This window comes from Aspergillus thermomutatus, assembly GCF_002237265.1.
Source record: "Aspergillus thermomutatus strain HMR AF 39 chromosome Unknown NODE_314, whole genome shotgun sequence".
Classification (NCBI taxonomy): domain Eukaryota; kingdom Fungi; phylum Ascomycota; class Eurotiomycetes; order Eurotiales; family Aspergillaceae; genus Aspergillus; species Aspergillus thermomutatus.
The window spans coordinates 14,788-29,702 of NW_020798364.1; the positions used below are offsets into that span (position 1 = coordinate 14,788).

Here is a 14,915-nt window from a genome sequence, read left to right on the forward strand (position 1 = left end):
AAGTGTTATGTAGGCTGAACTGGAGGCAGTTCGATGCTTCATATGCCCATCTCCGGGGAGGTCCGGGGACGGGTGGCCGTCCTTGCCATGCACTCTGGTGGGGCGTATTCCTTTGGACTACACATACAGTCCCTATGGGCATCCTCTCGCCACTCCTGGAATAGCGAGACATCCCTTATTGCCGGGGGTGGTTTGGCCGCCGAAAAGTCGGCCTCCGAGCAGTGTTGCAGCGGCGATCGCTTGCTGTTAAGGTATCGACAAGCCCCTATTCACTGTACCAACTATTCTGTAATTGACAAGCAGGGCTTGATCCTTCTCAACTCCCTCTCCATGGCTTATGCACTCACTGTCCTCCTCCCCTGTCTGGTGCTGGCCCTCGTGGTGGCCCGGCCTGTTCTCTACTGGGTTCTGTCCGTCGTCGTAGATGTACGGCTTTTCTGACGCTCATTGCAAAGGATTCTGACTGATGCCATATAGGCCTTTCTACGATGGAAATACCCACTGCTCCATCCCCCGGGTGTTAAACCCCTGCCGCGTGCTCGTTATTCATGGCCCAATGGTCAAGGCACAGAAAAGTTTTTCAATGGACGTTCGGCTGCCAAACAGTGGCGACAGCAATGGGGTCCGATGTATCAGATTTGGTCCGGCTGGTCCCCGGAAATGTCAGTTCTTTTCTCCCGGCACAGTCCTGGCTGCTGATGATGATGATAGTGTGCTGACCACTCCTACCCACGCGGTCCAATTCTTCCGTAACTCCCATCGTCACACGAAAGCAGTGAACAATGATTCGGGCTGGCTGTTTGGCGAAGTCCTCGGTGTCTGTGTCGGCTTGCTCAGTGGCTCTGACTGGAAACGAGTCCGGCAGCAGGTCGAAGAGGGCTTTTCACGTCCTGCCGCCGCTCGGTATACGGCTGACTTGGTCACTCTGGCCCGCGAATATCTTCAGAGCACGATGTTAACGTCATCCGAACAAAGCCTCAAAACGCGAGGAATTATTCACGTCGAGCCAGCCAAGGCTCTACAGTTCTACCCCTTTTTGGCGGTGGCTCAGATCTTGTTCGGACGCTTGAGCCCGATGCAGCGTACCCAGCTGACCACGCTCGCTCCATTGAGGGAGGAATTGTTCAAGGAGGTCATTCGGGGGGGCATCAATCGCTTGTCTATTGCGCCTTGGTTCCGGTCGCGGGGCGTGCGCCTCTTGAATGAATTCCAGGCGCAGTGGGGGCAGTTTGTTGAAGACGCCTACCACACAGCCGTCAAGCGCAATCAATCCCCTATTCCGCTGGTCATCGGTCTGTGGGAGGCCTATCAGGCGGGGACCATCAGCAAACGTGAAGTAAGTGTGCTCGGGATGGCATGGGGAATAGATGCCCTGACTTCCAATAGTGCCTGCAAACTCTCGACGAATCGTTATATGCCAATCTGGACGTCACCACGCATGCCCTCTCCTGGAATGTGTTGTTGCTGGCGGAGAATATCGAGGCCCAGACGGAACTGCGACAGGAAGTCCTGTCTGCGCTGAAGAACGAGGCCAGCGAGTCGTATGAACGATACATTGACCGGGAAGACACGTTCTTGGCTGCCTGTGTGCTGGAATCCGCACGATTGCGCCCTATACTGCGTGAGCATACACGCCCAGCTGGAATTCCCTTTCACTAATGTACCTTTTGGCAGCATTTTCCAATCCTGAATCGGCGCCCGAGGATCAATACGTGGATGGCTATCTCATCCCCCGCAATGTATGTATCTGCTTGTGATAGTGATACTCAGAGCACCCGGTTGATATCATCTGCAGACCAATGTTATTGTGGACGCTCAGGCGATCAACATCCATAACCCTTTCTGGGTCAACGGAACTCAATACGATCCTCGACGTTTCTTCACTCTGAACAAGTCAGACGTATGTGATTTCTCATCAGCATTCAGACATTCCCAAGCTGACTTGACTTGTCGTAGGTCCGCCATAATATGTGGCGCTTCGGGTTCGGGCCTCGTCAATGCCTCGGCAAGCATATTGGCGAGCGGATGCTTAAGGCCATTACCGCCGAGATCATTCGCCAGTATGTCGTCTCTATCTCAGCAGACAGCGCTTCGGACAAGAATGTCATGCAGGAGGATAGCTGGGTGGGATTGCCTGCGACACGGATTCAGTGCGAACCGGTAGCTGCGGACGAAAAGGGAGAGGACGGGAGGGTCGATGATGATTAGAATACGTCTTCCCAGTAACAAGATAGAATATTTTTGATCCATTACGCGTGATTCTGGCCTCTACCCGAGTTTGACTGACAGTCAGTTGCGGCGGTATTGATTCCATGCATATCATGCTGGAACGAGTCGATTAAAGTCAATCACCTGGATCACCTTCTGTATCTTGCAACCGAGGCTTGTTGAAATTACATGTTTTAATCAACATAAAAGGACTAGTTCGCGTCAACTTGTCAACGTAAGTTCAATACAAGATAGAATTATGTACACTGATTCAATCCCACGTAGGCCGAAAGTCGATGATACAAGGCCAGGCGCGACGAACCCGATGCACCTGTTGAATCCGCCAACCGGCCAACTGTCCCAGCCGTTCCCAGTCCTCGAGTGACCGTTCTTTGCCGTTGCAGGTGATCATCATGATCAGATCGCCGTACCGAGGCAGCCGGCCTGATCGACCGGGTGACTTGATCGACTCGACGACGAGGAAGCGACTGACGGGCGACGGCACGATACTCCGGCGCACGTTCTTCAGGATGGTCAGCACATCGTCGTCGACCCAGTCGTGCAGACACCATTTCATGGTATAGACCGAGGAGGGAGGGATTTGCTTGGTGAAATCGCCGACCAAGAGCTGCTGGACGCGAGACCCGATATCGCTGAACCGACCGTGCGGCTGGCGGAATTCGGGCGTGACGAGCTCGATGACCGACTTGATATCCATGAGACTACCCTGAGCAGTGACGCCAGAAACGCGCCCGACCCGCCCCCAATGTCCAGGATGGGCTCGGATCCGATCTCCTGCCAGGGATAGTCGACGGTCAGGCCGCGGGCTTGCGCGACGGCTCCCGCCCCGAGCGTCTTTTGGAACTTGGCCAGCTTCTGCTCCTTGGCCAGGTACTCAAACAGGTCCAGCTCGGTGCCGTATGCGATCTGGGCGGCGGTGCGGCTCTCGCCCAGCTTGACGGCCTGCGGCATGGCCCGGCTCACGTCGAAGAACTCGTTGGGATACAGATCGGCCCAGAGATGCCACTGGGTCCAGTGGTCGTGGCAGAGAAGCAACGAGGCACGGTTGTTGCTGTAGGTATCGTCGGCGGCATTGTAGGCGAAGATGCCATTGTTGGCGAGCGTGTCCAGCAGCTGGGCCAGCCGCTCTGGTTGAATGCCGCATCGCAGACCGAGCGTCGATACAGGCTGGGGACCATTTTCGGCCAGTCGGTCTGCCACTTGGGCTTCCACGACGGTCCAGAGCGCCTTGCTGTTGAGATATCCTGGTTTGGCTTTTGTCAGTACGTAGGCAATGTACACGACTCTGCAGTGCCTACCGAAGAAGCCATCCGTCAACAAGGAGACCGAGGGAACGAGCTGCTGCTGAAGCTTGTCCATGCTGTCCACCACGTCCAATGCGAGCTGCTCCAGCTCCTTGTCGGGTAGCTGGTCCGGATGATGAAGCTGCTCATTCAGCCAAGCCTGAATCTCGGGTGACTCTATAGAGGATTGGACGCGCTGAACATGTGCCTGTAACTCGCGCAGCTCGTTGACTATCGCTTTGAATTCCTTGAGCGGCGTACCATTGCCATTCAGGGTCTCACTTTCTAGTAGACTGGGTGCCATTGTATATCTCTTTCTTCTCAAAACTGTGCTTAATGTCGAGTACCGAACACTTGTTGATTGCGAGCCCAGATACATATACCTCATCAGGGTCGTATCGAACAGACTCGACTATTGCCGGACATGCACTCTTTTTCGGTCGCCGAACTATAGTAATCGTCTTGTTCGGCGAACAACCTGGTTGGACAGTTGAGTAGATGCGCACTTGCAGACTGGTATATATCCATGGGCACGGAAATACAGGGATAGTCGAGGTGGACAGGTCAACCCAGGCATCGGGTGGCTAGCAATCTCTACTACTTAATACGAGCATTTATAGCAAGGGAATGCAAAGTTCGAAGGAATAACTGTATTGACTTGTCTATGAGAGCAGAATGAAAATCTTGGATAGTAAGAATCACGACTCTAAAAGTCCATACTCCTTCTCGCCATGGCCAAAGCCGGCGACTCGCTGCCATGCCCGTTTGACGGCGTCGCGCTCACTCATGCGAACCGACCATTCCTGCAGCTTTGGCCATCGGTCAAACTCCAGACCAAACAGTTCCGCCGTGGATTTCATGGCAAAGGGCAAGGTGGCAATATCCGCAATGGTCGGTCGGTCAGTCAGAGCCAAGTATTGCTGGCCGGGTTGATTGAGGCGACGTTCCAGAATATCATATTGTACCGTAATGTTGGTGCGCAGCCTGTCGAAAGTACCATATTAGAATATATCATTGAGATGCAAAGAGGACAAAGAGGAGCGCTACTTTTCAATGGTTTTGGGCAGCTTTTCCGGGTGCAGCGCATGAAAATACAGCCAGTACTTGGCCGTGGGGCCCAGAGCCGCCGTGTGTAGGGTCAACCAGTTATTGATTTCAGCCCTCTCTTGCACATTGCGTCCGCCAAAGGTTCCGTCCTTGTCGTACGCATCGGCAATATACATCAGGGTCGAGGTCGACTCCCAGGCGCGTACGGAGCCCTGGCCGTCGGGCGAGCGGTCCTCGATGGCGGGCACCATCTTGTGAGGATTGATCTCGCTGAACCAGGGCGCAGACACCTTTTCGACGACGTAGATGTCATGGGGCACTCCGAGCTCCTCGAGCAAGATCAACGGTTTGACGGTGTTGTGCGTGGAGGTGGCGGTGCCTGCAGTCGCAGTCCATGAGTGCGCGGCTTGAGATGCGTTCGACGCGACTCACCTTTCACCACAAAAAGCACCAGCCGGTTCACCACAAGATCTGACGGTCGTTCGGTCATCTTTACGGTCATAGAACGATCAGAGAACAGAACGTAGGTTGTGATCCGAGTTTAGCAAGGGCATAGATCCTATATCTGCAGGCAACTCGCCTCTTCTAGACCATCCCACCCGCCATCCGAATTTTCGGACGCCGTCGGTGCGTTGAGATGGGAGATTTCGCAGGCAAAATGGATAGAGAGATAATCCTCCCTGGTCGCCCTGCTTACTGACATGCAACGTGCAAACATGGGAAAAGCGACGTTGCAAGACCCTCACGGGGTAATCTGGTACTTTGCCTACGGCTCCAACGTACGCCTGTCTGTGCTGGAGAATCGTGGCATCAAGGCGCTGGATATCAAGGCGGTCGTTGTCCCCTCGCACTACCTGACGTTCGACATCTTCGGCACCCCTTATGTTGAGCCTTCGTATGCCAGCGTCGCCCCTTTTGCACCGGACAAGCAAACGACGCTACGACTGGGCGATTCACCCGCTCGTCGCGACATCCCTGCTGTCCAGGGTCTCGCGTATCTTTTGAAGCCCAAGGACTACCGGCAGCTGGTCATCAGCGAAGGTGGCGGAGTGGCCTACGATGAGGTCGAGGTACATGCCTCTGTCCTAGACGATGACGGCAAACCGGACCCAAGCAGTGTCTTGATCGCTCGAACCTTGCAAGCAAAGTATCCCTGGCGACCCAACGGTGCACCCAGTGCGCGCTACCTGGTGAGCCTTCCTGTCCAAGAAAGAGAACCACAGTCCGGTATACTCATCTGAGCCGGTGCTCGCGTCGTGATCAGGGCCTCATCTCCACGGGATGCAAACAGAATAAGCAGCTCACGGCGTACAGCGCCTATATTGATTCCTTACCCTCGTACGATCCGCCGACCTCCTACCACACGCGGGTGGGAGCTCTTCTTTTTCTGCTGTTTTGGCGCCCGCCGCTTCGTCTGTTGGTTCGACTCATCAAGGTGCGCACCGACAGCGACGGACATTGTCCGCAGTGGCTCGGTTGGATTATTCTGACCTTGTATGGGCTGATGTGGTCATATCACGACAACATCCACGCGAGGATCTGGGGGCGAGGCGATGGCCGGAAATTACATTTTGAAGAGACTACACGTGGAGGGGCTGGTAAAGTTGATTAAGCTAGATACTTGGAATATTATATCTAATCTTTTGCGCTTTCTGGGGGTAATCATTGACACTTATTCCCTGGCTGTAATCCAGCTGGTAACGAGCCGAACGTTCCTCTACCACAGCAGAATGATCGACACGATGACATTTCCTTACATTTCCTTACAGAGTACGGATACTCCGTAGAACCCCGTATATTCTACGCTTCATCAGCCCCTGGAAATAGGCTTATGGAAAAGGAGAATTAAAGTTGAGCGCGGATTGGCTGACGACGGGCCGTCCCTTAGGGCTTAGTTGATATGTCGGAGACTTAACGGAGACTTCCTTTGATGCCACGCCGAATCAGAAGGGATCATGCTGCAAACAGAGCAAGATGAGCAGATTCCTTCAGCAGAGACCTGCATCGGCCAGCCAGGTCTGAATTGGAAATGAGAACCAAGCCCAACAAGCCTAGCCGTCTAGTGAAGCAGGCCACCTGCTGACAAGTGCTGCGAGTCTAGAAGCGCTTCTTAGCTAAGATGTGCAAGATAAAAGTCTCCATGTCTCCGGTGACTCTTTAGATATAGACTCAGCTTCCACCAACTGCTCGCACTGATGTCTATCGTCAATTGAACAATCTCTACCTTTTTGCTGTATCTCTTTTACATCACCATGTCTAATCCTTCCAGCGAAGAGCCCAAGCCAGAGCTGGATAGCTCTCCCAACGGGTCAATCATGGGCCATGACCCAGCCCCGGCAGAGGAGATGCAGTATCCGTCCGGCTTTGCCCTCACCGTCATCATGGCCGGCCTGGTGGCCGCCATCTTCCTCATCTCGCTCGACACCACCATTGTCTCGACCGCGATTCCCAGAATCACCGACGAGTTCCACACGGTGGCGGATATCGGGTGGTATGGATCCGCCTTCTTTCTGACGCTCGCCTCCTTCCAAGGCACCTGGGGCAAGATCTACCGCTATTTCCCCCTGAAGCTGAGCTTTGTGGCGGCCGTCCTGCTCTTCGAGGTCGGATCGTTGATTTGCGCCGTCGCCCAGAACTCCGTCACCCTGATCGTCGGCCGAGCCATTGCAGGCATCGGGGCCGCGGGCATCTCCTCGGGCTCCTATACCATCCTCGCCTTTTCCGTCCACCCGAAGCGCCGCGCGGCCATGACGGGCGCCATCGGGGCCAGCTTTGCCGTTGCTGCAGTCGCCGGGCCCCTCATCGGCGGCGCCTTTACGGAAAACACCACCTGGCGATGGTGTTTCTGGATCAATCTGCCCATTGGCGGCGTCGCTGCCGGCCTGATCGTGCTCTTCTTCAAGGCGCCGCCGCAGGCCCGCGCGCAAAACGTCCCGCTCAAGGAGATCCTGCTGCAGATGGACGGGTCTGGGATTGTCCTGCTGCTCGGCGCCATCCTCTGCTTCTTGCTGGCCCTGCAGTGGGGAGGATCGGCCAAAGCCTGGAAAAGCGCCGACGTCGTGGGCACTCTGGTCGGGTTTGGCCTGCTGCTCATCGCCTTCACCGCGAACGAACTCTGGCTACAGGAGAAGGCCATGATCCCGCCGCGCTTGCTCAAGGGCCAGACCATTCTCTTTTCCTGTCTCTACACCTTTTTCTTCTCGGGTTCGTTCTACTTGTTGTTGTACTACCTGCCAACGTACTTCCAGTCCGTCAAGCATGCGTCCGCCTCGGATTCGGGCGTGCGCACCCTGCCGCTGGTCCTGGGCGATGGTCTCTTCGCCACTCTCTCCGGCGCCGCGCTCGGCATCATCGGCTATTACATGCCACTGTTGACTCTCGGCGGCGTCCTCACCACCGTCGCCAGCGGCTTGCTCTACACCCTCGATCTCAACTCCGGCCCCGGCGCGTGGATCGGATACCAGGCCATGGCCGGCATCGGGGTTGGCTGCGCCATCCAAGTGCCCATGATGGCCAGTCAGGCCGTCGTCGCCGTCGAGGATATCTCCACCATCTCGGCCATCATCCTCTTCTTCCAGTGCATGGGCGGTGCCATCTTCGTGCAGGCCGGTCAGGCCGCCTTCACCAACAAGCTGGTCCAGGAGGTGCAGCACCACCTGCCCAACGTCAGTGCCGCCCTCATCACGTCGACGGGTGCAACCGAGCTGCAAACCACGTTTAGCGGCCACGAGCTACAGGTCATTCTCGAAGCGTATGTGGCCGGTCTGCAGGACTGTTTTATTGTGTCGATTGTCTTGGCCGGCATTGCCACTCTGCTGTCTTTCGGTTCGGGTTGGAAGAGCGTGAAAAGCAAGGAGAAGTCGGCCACTGCCGAGCCTTGAGACGTATCTTCGTGTCGACACGTCTGCTTCCTTGCTTTGCGTCTTTAAAGGCTGATTAGTTGTCTTTATCAAAATATCGTTTGTATCCCAGGTTGATGCGTACTTTCTTTCTGTATCATTCATTAATCCAGGTTTCAGTTTCAGCAGATGTATCATCTTCTGAGGCTTGTTCTAGCAATGGATAGTATTTAATTTGAATTCATCCCGAATGAGTGCCTCTTGTAATTTGACAAAATAAGGCATGTGCCTTTTCATCCTCCAGAGTATCACAACAAGAATGCAACCTAGGACCACCTTAAGGAAACGTCAACTGTTACAAGTGCTGGAACAATGTCTTATATCAGATCCCTCATAGCACTATAATACTATCCTAATAATTTACTTCACAACCCGTGCAAGCCGTCCTCCATCTATGGCCGACGACCCCAGACCGTGTTGAATCGGAGAATACCACCAATCGTCTCGAATTCGACCTTGATGTCCTTGAGAATCGGATCAAAGTCCTCGGCACGAATGGCCGAGCCTTCTGGAAGACCTACAACACTCGTTAATCTCATGTTCTACTGTATAACCAGTGCAAAGGCAAAGGCAAAGGACTGAACTTACGCGTCGCGGCCTGCCGGAAGTTGGCCACCACCTCGAGCATATTCTGCTTGGCCATCTCTCCCAGCTTGGGGTTCGAGTTGCCCGCTCCGATGGGAATCTCCATGACCTTCTCCTGCACTTCCTCCAGTCCGTACTCCTCGAGCCACTGGCGCACAAGCTTCCCCGGACGCGGATTCCAGCCGAAATTCGGCAGCATATCCGCCACCAGGGTCTGGAAGCGGGCCAGAACAGGGTATCGCTGGCGCTGCTCCGGCGTGAGATGCTCCAGGCTGCCCTCGGTGAATTGCACCCAGCCGGACTGCGGCTTGGCGAGCTCGACGAGCCGGTAGAGCGCCTGGCGGCCCTCTTCGGGTGGGACGCACGCAATCACCAGTTTCTGGTGGACCAGATCGAACGAATCTCGCCATTCGGCTGGCCATGGGTCGGAGATGGACTGGACGTGGAACTCCGTATTGGCCGGTCGGTCGGCAGGGAAGGCTGTTGGGGAGACATCGGTGCCGACCAAGGTGGGGTTTTTCAGCAGGGTCGAGGCGTCTTTCAACCACAGGCCTAACAAAACAAGTATTAGAGGCGGTACAATATAGAGGCAATGCATTAGACCTACCGTTGAAGGTCCCGCTGTCCAATACTCGGAGATGGGGTTTCTCGACAGGCAGCGGAGCCAAGATCAGTTGGCCCATGTAGGATTTGATCAGATCATGCTGCAGGTGCATTCGTCTCTGCTCCTGATCCTCGTAGTTGAGGAGGTAGCCATTTTTAGAGTCGGGGAGTACAGTCATGATGGGCAGTTCGATGAAGGACAGCGACGAGTTGTTGGGCACGTCGTAGATGACTCGACCCAATATATATAGACCACGGATCCGTCTTGTCATTCATTGTCGAGTATCTGAGTCGTTTCGGAGACCGAAATGGAGAATCTTTAATGGCCGCAGAAAGTCACGGCTTTGTATATGTCATTTATTGAATGCATTCGATCTTACGATTGGCGTAGTAGCACTCCGGGGTCTCATCTCGGCAGCATGAAGCTGTAGACTGGGACCATCTGATATATCGAAGCAATAGACGTTGCTTTAAAGGTATACTGTCCGGACAGATTTGGTTCTCATTGTCATACTATTCGATACTACTGCAACCTCAATTTTAACGCAAGCCAAGTAACCCTCAACCACGACACAAACAGATCTCTCCCAATCTACAATCTCGGCCGAAACTCGACCTCGGCCTCGGCGTCAGGAAAGATGGCCAATCCACCATACCTGGGAGTCGGACGAGGACATCCCTCGACCAGGCGTAGATCGTAGTGACGAATCACATAGGCCACGACCACCTTGATCTCGGCGCTGGCAAAGAACCGGCCCGGACACGCCCAGATCCCATGGCCAAAATTTATGTTGTCGGCCCCCGTGGAGGTGTGCTGCCAGCGGTTCTCGTGGGCCGCTCCCTGCTGGCGCAGACGAGCGAAGCGAAAGGCATCGAAACGCTCCGGATTGGGATACAGACTGGCGTTCTGGTTGATGGGCTGCGCGCGCACCATCACAAGGTATCCGGGGGGGATCACATGGCCGGTTTTCAGTCGGAGCCCATTCGGATCGGTGACAATTCGGGGGATGTTGACTATATGCGTTAGATGCGCAGAGATAGAAGAGGGACTTGAACTTACCTAAAGAGGTCGGACTCATACGTTGTGACTCACGCACAAAGCTGTCCAGCTTGATCAATCGCGTGATGGAGATCTTATCAATGCTCTCGCTCCCAGCGTTGGGGCCCAGGACCTGGTCGAGTTCCTCGCGTAACTCGTCCGCGACGGCCGGATACGCGGCCAGGTCGAATATGACATATGTCAGAGCATTGGACAAGTTGTAAATTGAGGCAAAGGTGGCCAGCAGTTGATCGCGCGTGAGCTGCTTGGCCGTGGCCGGTTTCCCCTGGTACCGCGACTTGAACCAGTCGATCATATCGCCGCCAGGGATCTTCTCCTTTGTGGACGACGGATTCTGCCGTTCCTGGTCGCGAAGGAGCTTTTCGATCTTGCGCCCGATGAGTGCCTTGGACTGCTCTAGGGCCTTGACCTCGCGCAGAAACGGCGCCACCAGCGGTCGGATCCAGTGCGGGTAGAAGCGCAAGACCATCCAGGCGCGAGAGACGTCCTGAGTGTAGTTGACGTTGGACTCGATCCAGTCTGGTTCTCGACTGAGCGGCAGCCCGACAAAGGCGCGGCCGGACAGGATCGTGGCAACCTTGGGCATGATCGACCGCGGCTTCAGTCGGGTCCACGTGTTGGGCGCGAGCTGGAGCACGGTCGACATGGCGTAGTCGATCTCGGCTGTAAAGGAGGCCAACACGGCCGGAGTGTTGCGTACCAGGAGATATCTCATCGCATCGTCAAATTCGTCGGCCTTGGTGCCCATGTACGAGTATTCGCCGAGGAACTGGTTGTAATGGTGCTTCTTGATGGACAGCTGGTTCTCCGGCAGCGCCTTGACGGTGTCGATTTCAGAGACTGGGAGAACAACTACTTGTTGCCCTGGCACCCCCAGTGCGAACGGAGTGTCTGGATACTTGGTGCCTGTGAGCATTCCATCGAAAGAGAGAAAGAGGGGAGACTGGGAATACCTTGGCATGGCCATCCTCCAGCGTTTTCACAATGTCTTGATCACCAACACTTTGCAGGACCGGCAAGTCCAGCGCCTTCAGACTCTTTGTCTTTTGCAAAAACAGGCGATATACCCAGTATAGCAGACCAACTCCAAACGAGACCGCGACTGCAGTTCGCAGGGACTGGGGGAGGTAGACCGGCTCGTCCATGGCCGCGTGCGAATGTTACCACTGACCACAAGTTCTCTATGCTTCGAGCGAGGTTTCATTTCTCAGATTAGCTTGTCCATGGCTGGCCTCATATGTAATTCCACTTGAATCTTTCGAATATGGGGCAACATCGTCTTATGCCTCGATCATCTGATGATTGGCCCCATCACCCCATGCCGCGGAAACATTTTCGGTTTCCGAGAAAAAGTCCCCGAGCTGATCTGGAGGGTATAAATAGACAGGCAAACCCAGCGTCGAGTAAAAGGAGGCTCTTTTCCTTTCTTTCTTTTCTTTCTTTTCTCCGGGTGGCCTCTTTCATAACCTACTACACATTGAACCATCATAATGTCCATCGGCAAGCTGCTGTCCAACGGAGCGCTCCTCTTCGACGTGCTCATCATTGGCGCAGGTCCGTCTGGTCTTTCGACCGCGACCGGACTGGCTCGTCAACTGCACACGGCGGTCGTCTTCGACTCTGGCGTGTATCGCAATGCAAAGACGCAGCATATGCACAATGTCCTCGGATGGGACCACAGAAACCCAGCGGAGCTGCGCGCCGCAGGTCGCGCCGACTTGACCAACCGCTACTCGACCATTCAGTTCCAGAACAGCACCATCGAGACGATCAAGCAGATCGAGGCCCAGCAGCTGTTCGAGGCGCGGGACGCCGAAGGCCAACGCTGGTATGGTCGCAAGGTCGTGCTGGCGACCGGCGTTCGAGACATTCCCCTGGACATCGAGGGATACTCGGAGTGCTGGGCGAACGGCATCTACCACTGTCTCTTCTGCGACGGCTACGAAGAACGGGGCCAGGAGACCGCCGGTGTCCTCGCCCTGGGCCCCATCGCGAACCCTCCGCGCGCCCTGCATCTGGCTCGGATGGCCCGGCAGCTCTCCAAGTCTGTCACTGTCTACACCAACGGCAATGAGCAGCTGGCGAACGAGATCCAACAGGCCGCAGAGGCATCCTCTAACGCCACCTCGTGGCTTAAATTCGACGCACGACCCATCGCGCGATTCGAAAAGGGCGATGTCGCCACGACCGTCATTGTTCATTTTGGCGAGACTGACGAGTCGAAAACAGAAGGCTTCCTGGTAAGCGTTTTACCCAGACATAATGTGTAATGAGCAAAAGATCTCCTGCTAACGAACTTTTCTCCACGCGCTGCAGGTGTACAACCCCCAAACAGAGGTGAACGGACCGTTTGCCAAGCAACTCGCCTTGAACATGACAGAAGGAGGCGACATCCAGACCACGCCTCCCTTCCACGAGACCAGTGTGCCGGGAGTATTTGCAGTGGGTGATTGCGCCACTCCGTTAAAGGCCGTCACCCCGGCGGTGGCTATGGGATCCCTGGCCGCCGGAGGTCTGGTGGCTCAGCTGCAGGCTCAACCAGTGGCGGATTTTCGTCTCGACCGGGAACTGTAGGAGTATGTTATAGGAGAGTTGTACATATGCTTCCTAGCCTCGTGAAGCCGCGTCCTTTGTATGATCTGTATGTAAATCTTGGTTTCTGCAGTAGCTCGGACTAGGATGAGCTATCTGTCTGCAAAGAGGATTCGTAACAAAATTAGATGAGAATAAAAAGACGCAAAGAAACAGTCGGAGAAAGTCTGGTCCCGGTCTGTCGAGTCCTTCTGACCTCGATGTTGCATTTATGAGAATCATACGCAAGCCGACTTGGAATCAGAAACCGAAGAGAATCCGCCGTGGATAGCTTCATATCACGTCGGCGGTACAAAAATCGGCGACCGAAACTGGGACATACTCGGACGGAATCTCCGTGTATATATAATATCCAACAGAATGCAAATTCAAGGCCCTCGCGTGCAATGACAGCAACTATCAACATGGCAGACTCCAGCCCCCTCTTCGAATACAACATCTCCTTTACTACCCCGGCCAACCCGCCGTCATGTGAGCCAAAGCTCACCGCAAAGGATCTCTGGATCGGCATCGCCCGGGTTGCAGATACTCCTCAGGAATATGCGCCCTACGTATCCAAGTGCGAGGTGCTCTCGCGCAACGGCCACGCCCTCGAGCGGAAACTGACCATGGCAAACGGGGCGGTTCACAAAAGCGACGGGGAGATCATGTATCAAGATGTGTGGATTGCAGACCGTTTACTGGTGAGAGTCTCCTTCCAAAAGGTTATTTAGCCCTGTTTGCAATGCTGAACTGGTTCAGGTGGAAGCAAAAACCAAAGAGACGGGGGCAAAGACTACCTTTCTACTATCCTACAACGACACGGCAACGGTCACCCCCGAATCGACGGATATCAGCTTCACCGTGATCTACGAGTTGAAGTTGAGCGGGATAGAGGCCGGCAGTCCCGAGGCCGAACGCATTCAGGCGGAATACCCCGAGCTGGCGCGCAAGGCCTGCACATCGACAGTGGAACAGATTCGGGAACGGAAGCAGAATGGGCAACTGGCCGTCTGGTCTCAGGCTTGCTAAGAGGGATAAGGCAGGAAACAATTGATATTAATCAGCTGCTCTTTGGTAGGCCATCCCACTAAACTGCCAACGGGGATCCTCCGTTCTGTGTTCTAAAAGTCAAGGTCGTTATTAAAAGAGTAGTAAAGGAGGGAATAACTCTATAAGGGTATTTAGACCTCTAGCAGCTAGCTCTTTAGCAACAAGAACAAGCAACTCATGCAGCAAGGCTAGGTTTGACATTTTAACAGCCAGGCCAGGAGTCCACTCTTGATTTGTTGGAAATTATGACATTCAAGCCAAGCATATCAAACATATGGTGCTGTATTTCAAGAATACTAAGTGTAGGGAAAAGTATGAAGAAGTATGTACAGGAATATAGATAGATATAGAGATACAGAGCCTCTATATAAACAAGTCAAACTACTAAAGGAGGTAGTAGTGAATATAGCAGAATAGTTTAAAAAATAATAATAGATTTAAAAGAGGATAATAGGTTAAAAGGTAGTTTATAGGTAGGTTAGTAGCTTATAGGTAGGTAGGTAATAATAGTTAACTATCATAGTACCCCCTAGCTTAGCCACTGGATGCCCTTATCTAGGGTTTATTATTATTAGTATAGTCTAG

The 14,915-nt window shown here is 54.2% G+C and overlaps 9 protein-coding genes across 9 annotated transcripts; 5 read left to right on the forward strand and 4 right to left on the reverse strand.

Annotated features, from left to right (window-relative positions):
- Positions 1-42: 42 nt before the first annotated feature.
- gliC (cytochrome P450 monooxygenase gliC) lies at positions 43-2,208 on the forward strand (the record flags this gene model as incomplete). The annotated part of the gene is made up of 7 exons (XM_026755981.1): positions 43-426; positions 478-662; positions 712-1,336; positions 1,387-1,621; positions 1,675-1,739; positions 1,796-1,900; positions 1,957-2,208. The coding sequence occupies 7 exons, from the start codon at positions 43-45 to the stop codon at positions 2,206-2,208; spliced, it is 1,851 nt and encodes a 616-aa protein (XP_026610443.1).
- Positions 2,209-2,479: 271 nt separating this feature from the next.
- On the reverse strand, positions 2,480-3,816 carry gliM (O-methyltransferase gliM; the record flags this gene model as incomplete). The annotated part of the gene is made up of 2 exons (XM_026756285.1): positions 2,480-2,878; positions 2,935-3,816. The coding sequence occupies 2 exons, from the start codon at positions 3,814-3,816 to the stop codon at positions 2,480-2,482; spliced, it is 1,281 nt and encodes a 426-aa protein (XP_026610444.1).
- Positions 3,817-4,210: 394 nt separating this feature from the next.
- On the reverse strand, positions 4,211-5,049 carry gliG (glutathione S-transferase gliG; the record flags this gene model as incomplete). The annotated part of the gene is made up of 3 exons (XM_026756511.1): positions 4,211-4,496; positions 4,560-4,938; positions 4,992-5,049. The coding sequence occupies 3 exons, from the start codon at positions 5,047-5,049 to the stop codon at positions 4,211-4,213; spliced, it is 723 nt and encodes a 240-aa protein (XP_026610445.1).
- Positions 5,050-5,275: 226 nt separating this feature from the next.
- gliK (gamma-glutamyl cyclotransferase gliK) lies at positions 5,276-6,171 on the forward strand (the record flags this gene model as incomplete). Its single annotated transcript, XM_026756646.1, has 2 exons — positions 5,276-5,749; positions 5,824-6,171. 2 exons carry the CDS (start codon positions 5,276-5,278, stop codon positions 6,169-6,171), a joined length of 822 nt encoding a protein of 273 aa, XP_026610446.1.
- A 640-nt stretch (positions 6,172-6,811) lies between these two features.
- Positions 6,812-8,440, forward strand: gliA (MFS-type gliotoxin efflux transporter gliA; the record flags this gene model as incomplete). Its single annotated transcript, XM_026756813.1, has 1 exon — positions 6,812-8,440. One exon carries the CDS (start codon positions 6,812-6,814, stop codon positions 8,438-8,440), a length of 1,629 nt encoding a protein of 542 aa, XP_026610447.1.
- Positions 8,441-8,850: 410 nt separating this feature from the next.
- On the reverse strand, positions 8,851-9,825 carry gliN (N-methyltransferase gliN; the record flags this gene model as incomplete). Its single annotated transcript, XM_026757044.1, has 3 exons — positions 8,851-8,975; positions 9,047-9,595; positions 9,651-9,825. 3 exons carry the CDS (start codon positions 9,823-9,825, stop codon positions 8,851-8,853), a joined length of 849 nt encoding a protein of 282 aa, XP_026610448.1.
- A 413-nt stretch (positions 9,826-10,238) lies between these two features.
- On the reverse strand, positions 10,239-11,851 carry gliF (cytochrome P450 monooxygenase gliF; the record flags this gene model as incomplete). Its single annotated transcript, XM_026757187.1, has 3 exons — positions 10,239-10,660; positions 10,707-11,604; positions 11,660-11,851. 3 exons carry the CDS (start codon positions 11,849-11,851, stop codon positions 10,239-10,241), a joined length of 1,512 nt encoding a protein of 503 aa, XP_026610449.1.
- A 345-nt stretch (positions 11,852-12,196) lies between these two features.
- On the forward strand, positions 12,197-13,280 carry gliT (thioredoxin reductase gliT; the record flags this gene model as incomplete). Its single annotated transcript, XM_026757381.1, has 2 exons — positions 12,197-12,946; positions 13,023-13,280. The coding sequence occupies 2 exons, from the start codon at positions 12,197-12,199 to the stop codon at positions 13,278-13,280; spliced, it is 1,008 nt and encodes a 335-aa protein (XP_026610450.1).
- Positions 13,281-13,702: 422 nt separating this feature from the next.
- CDV56_103925 (SRPBCC family protein) lies at positions 13,703-14,309 on the forward strand (the record flags this gene model as incomplete). The annotated part of the gene is made up of 2 exons (XM_026757544.1): positions 13,703-13,981; positions 14,040-14,309. 2 exons carry the CDS (start codon positions 13,703-13,705, stop codon positions 14,307-14,309), a joined length of 549 nt encoding a protein of 182 aa, XP_026610451.1.
- Between the last annotated feature and the right edge of the window lie 606 nt (positions 14,310-14,915).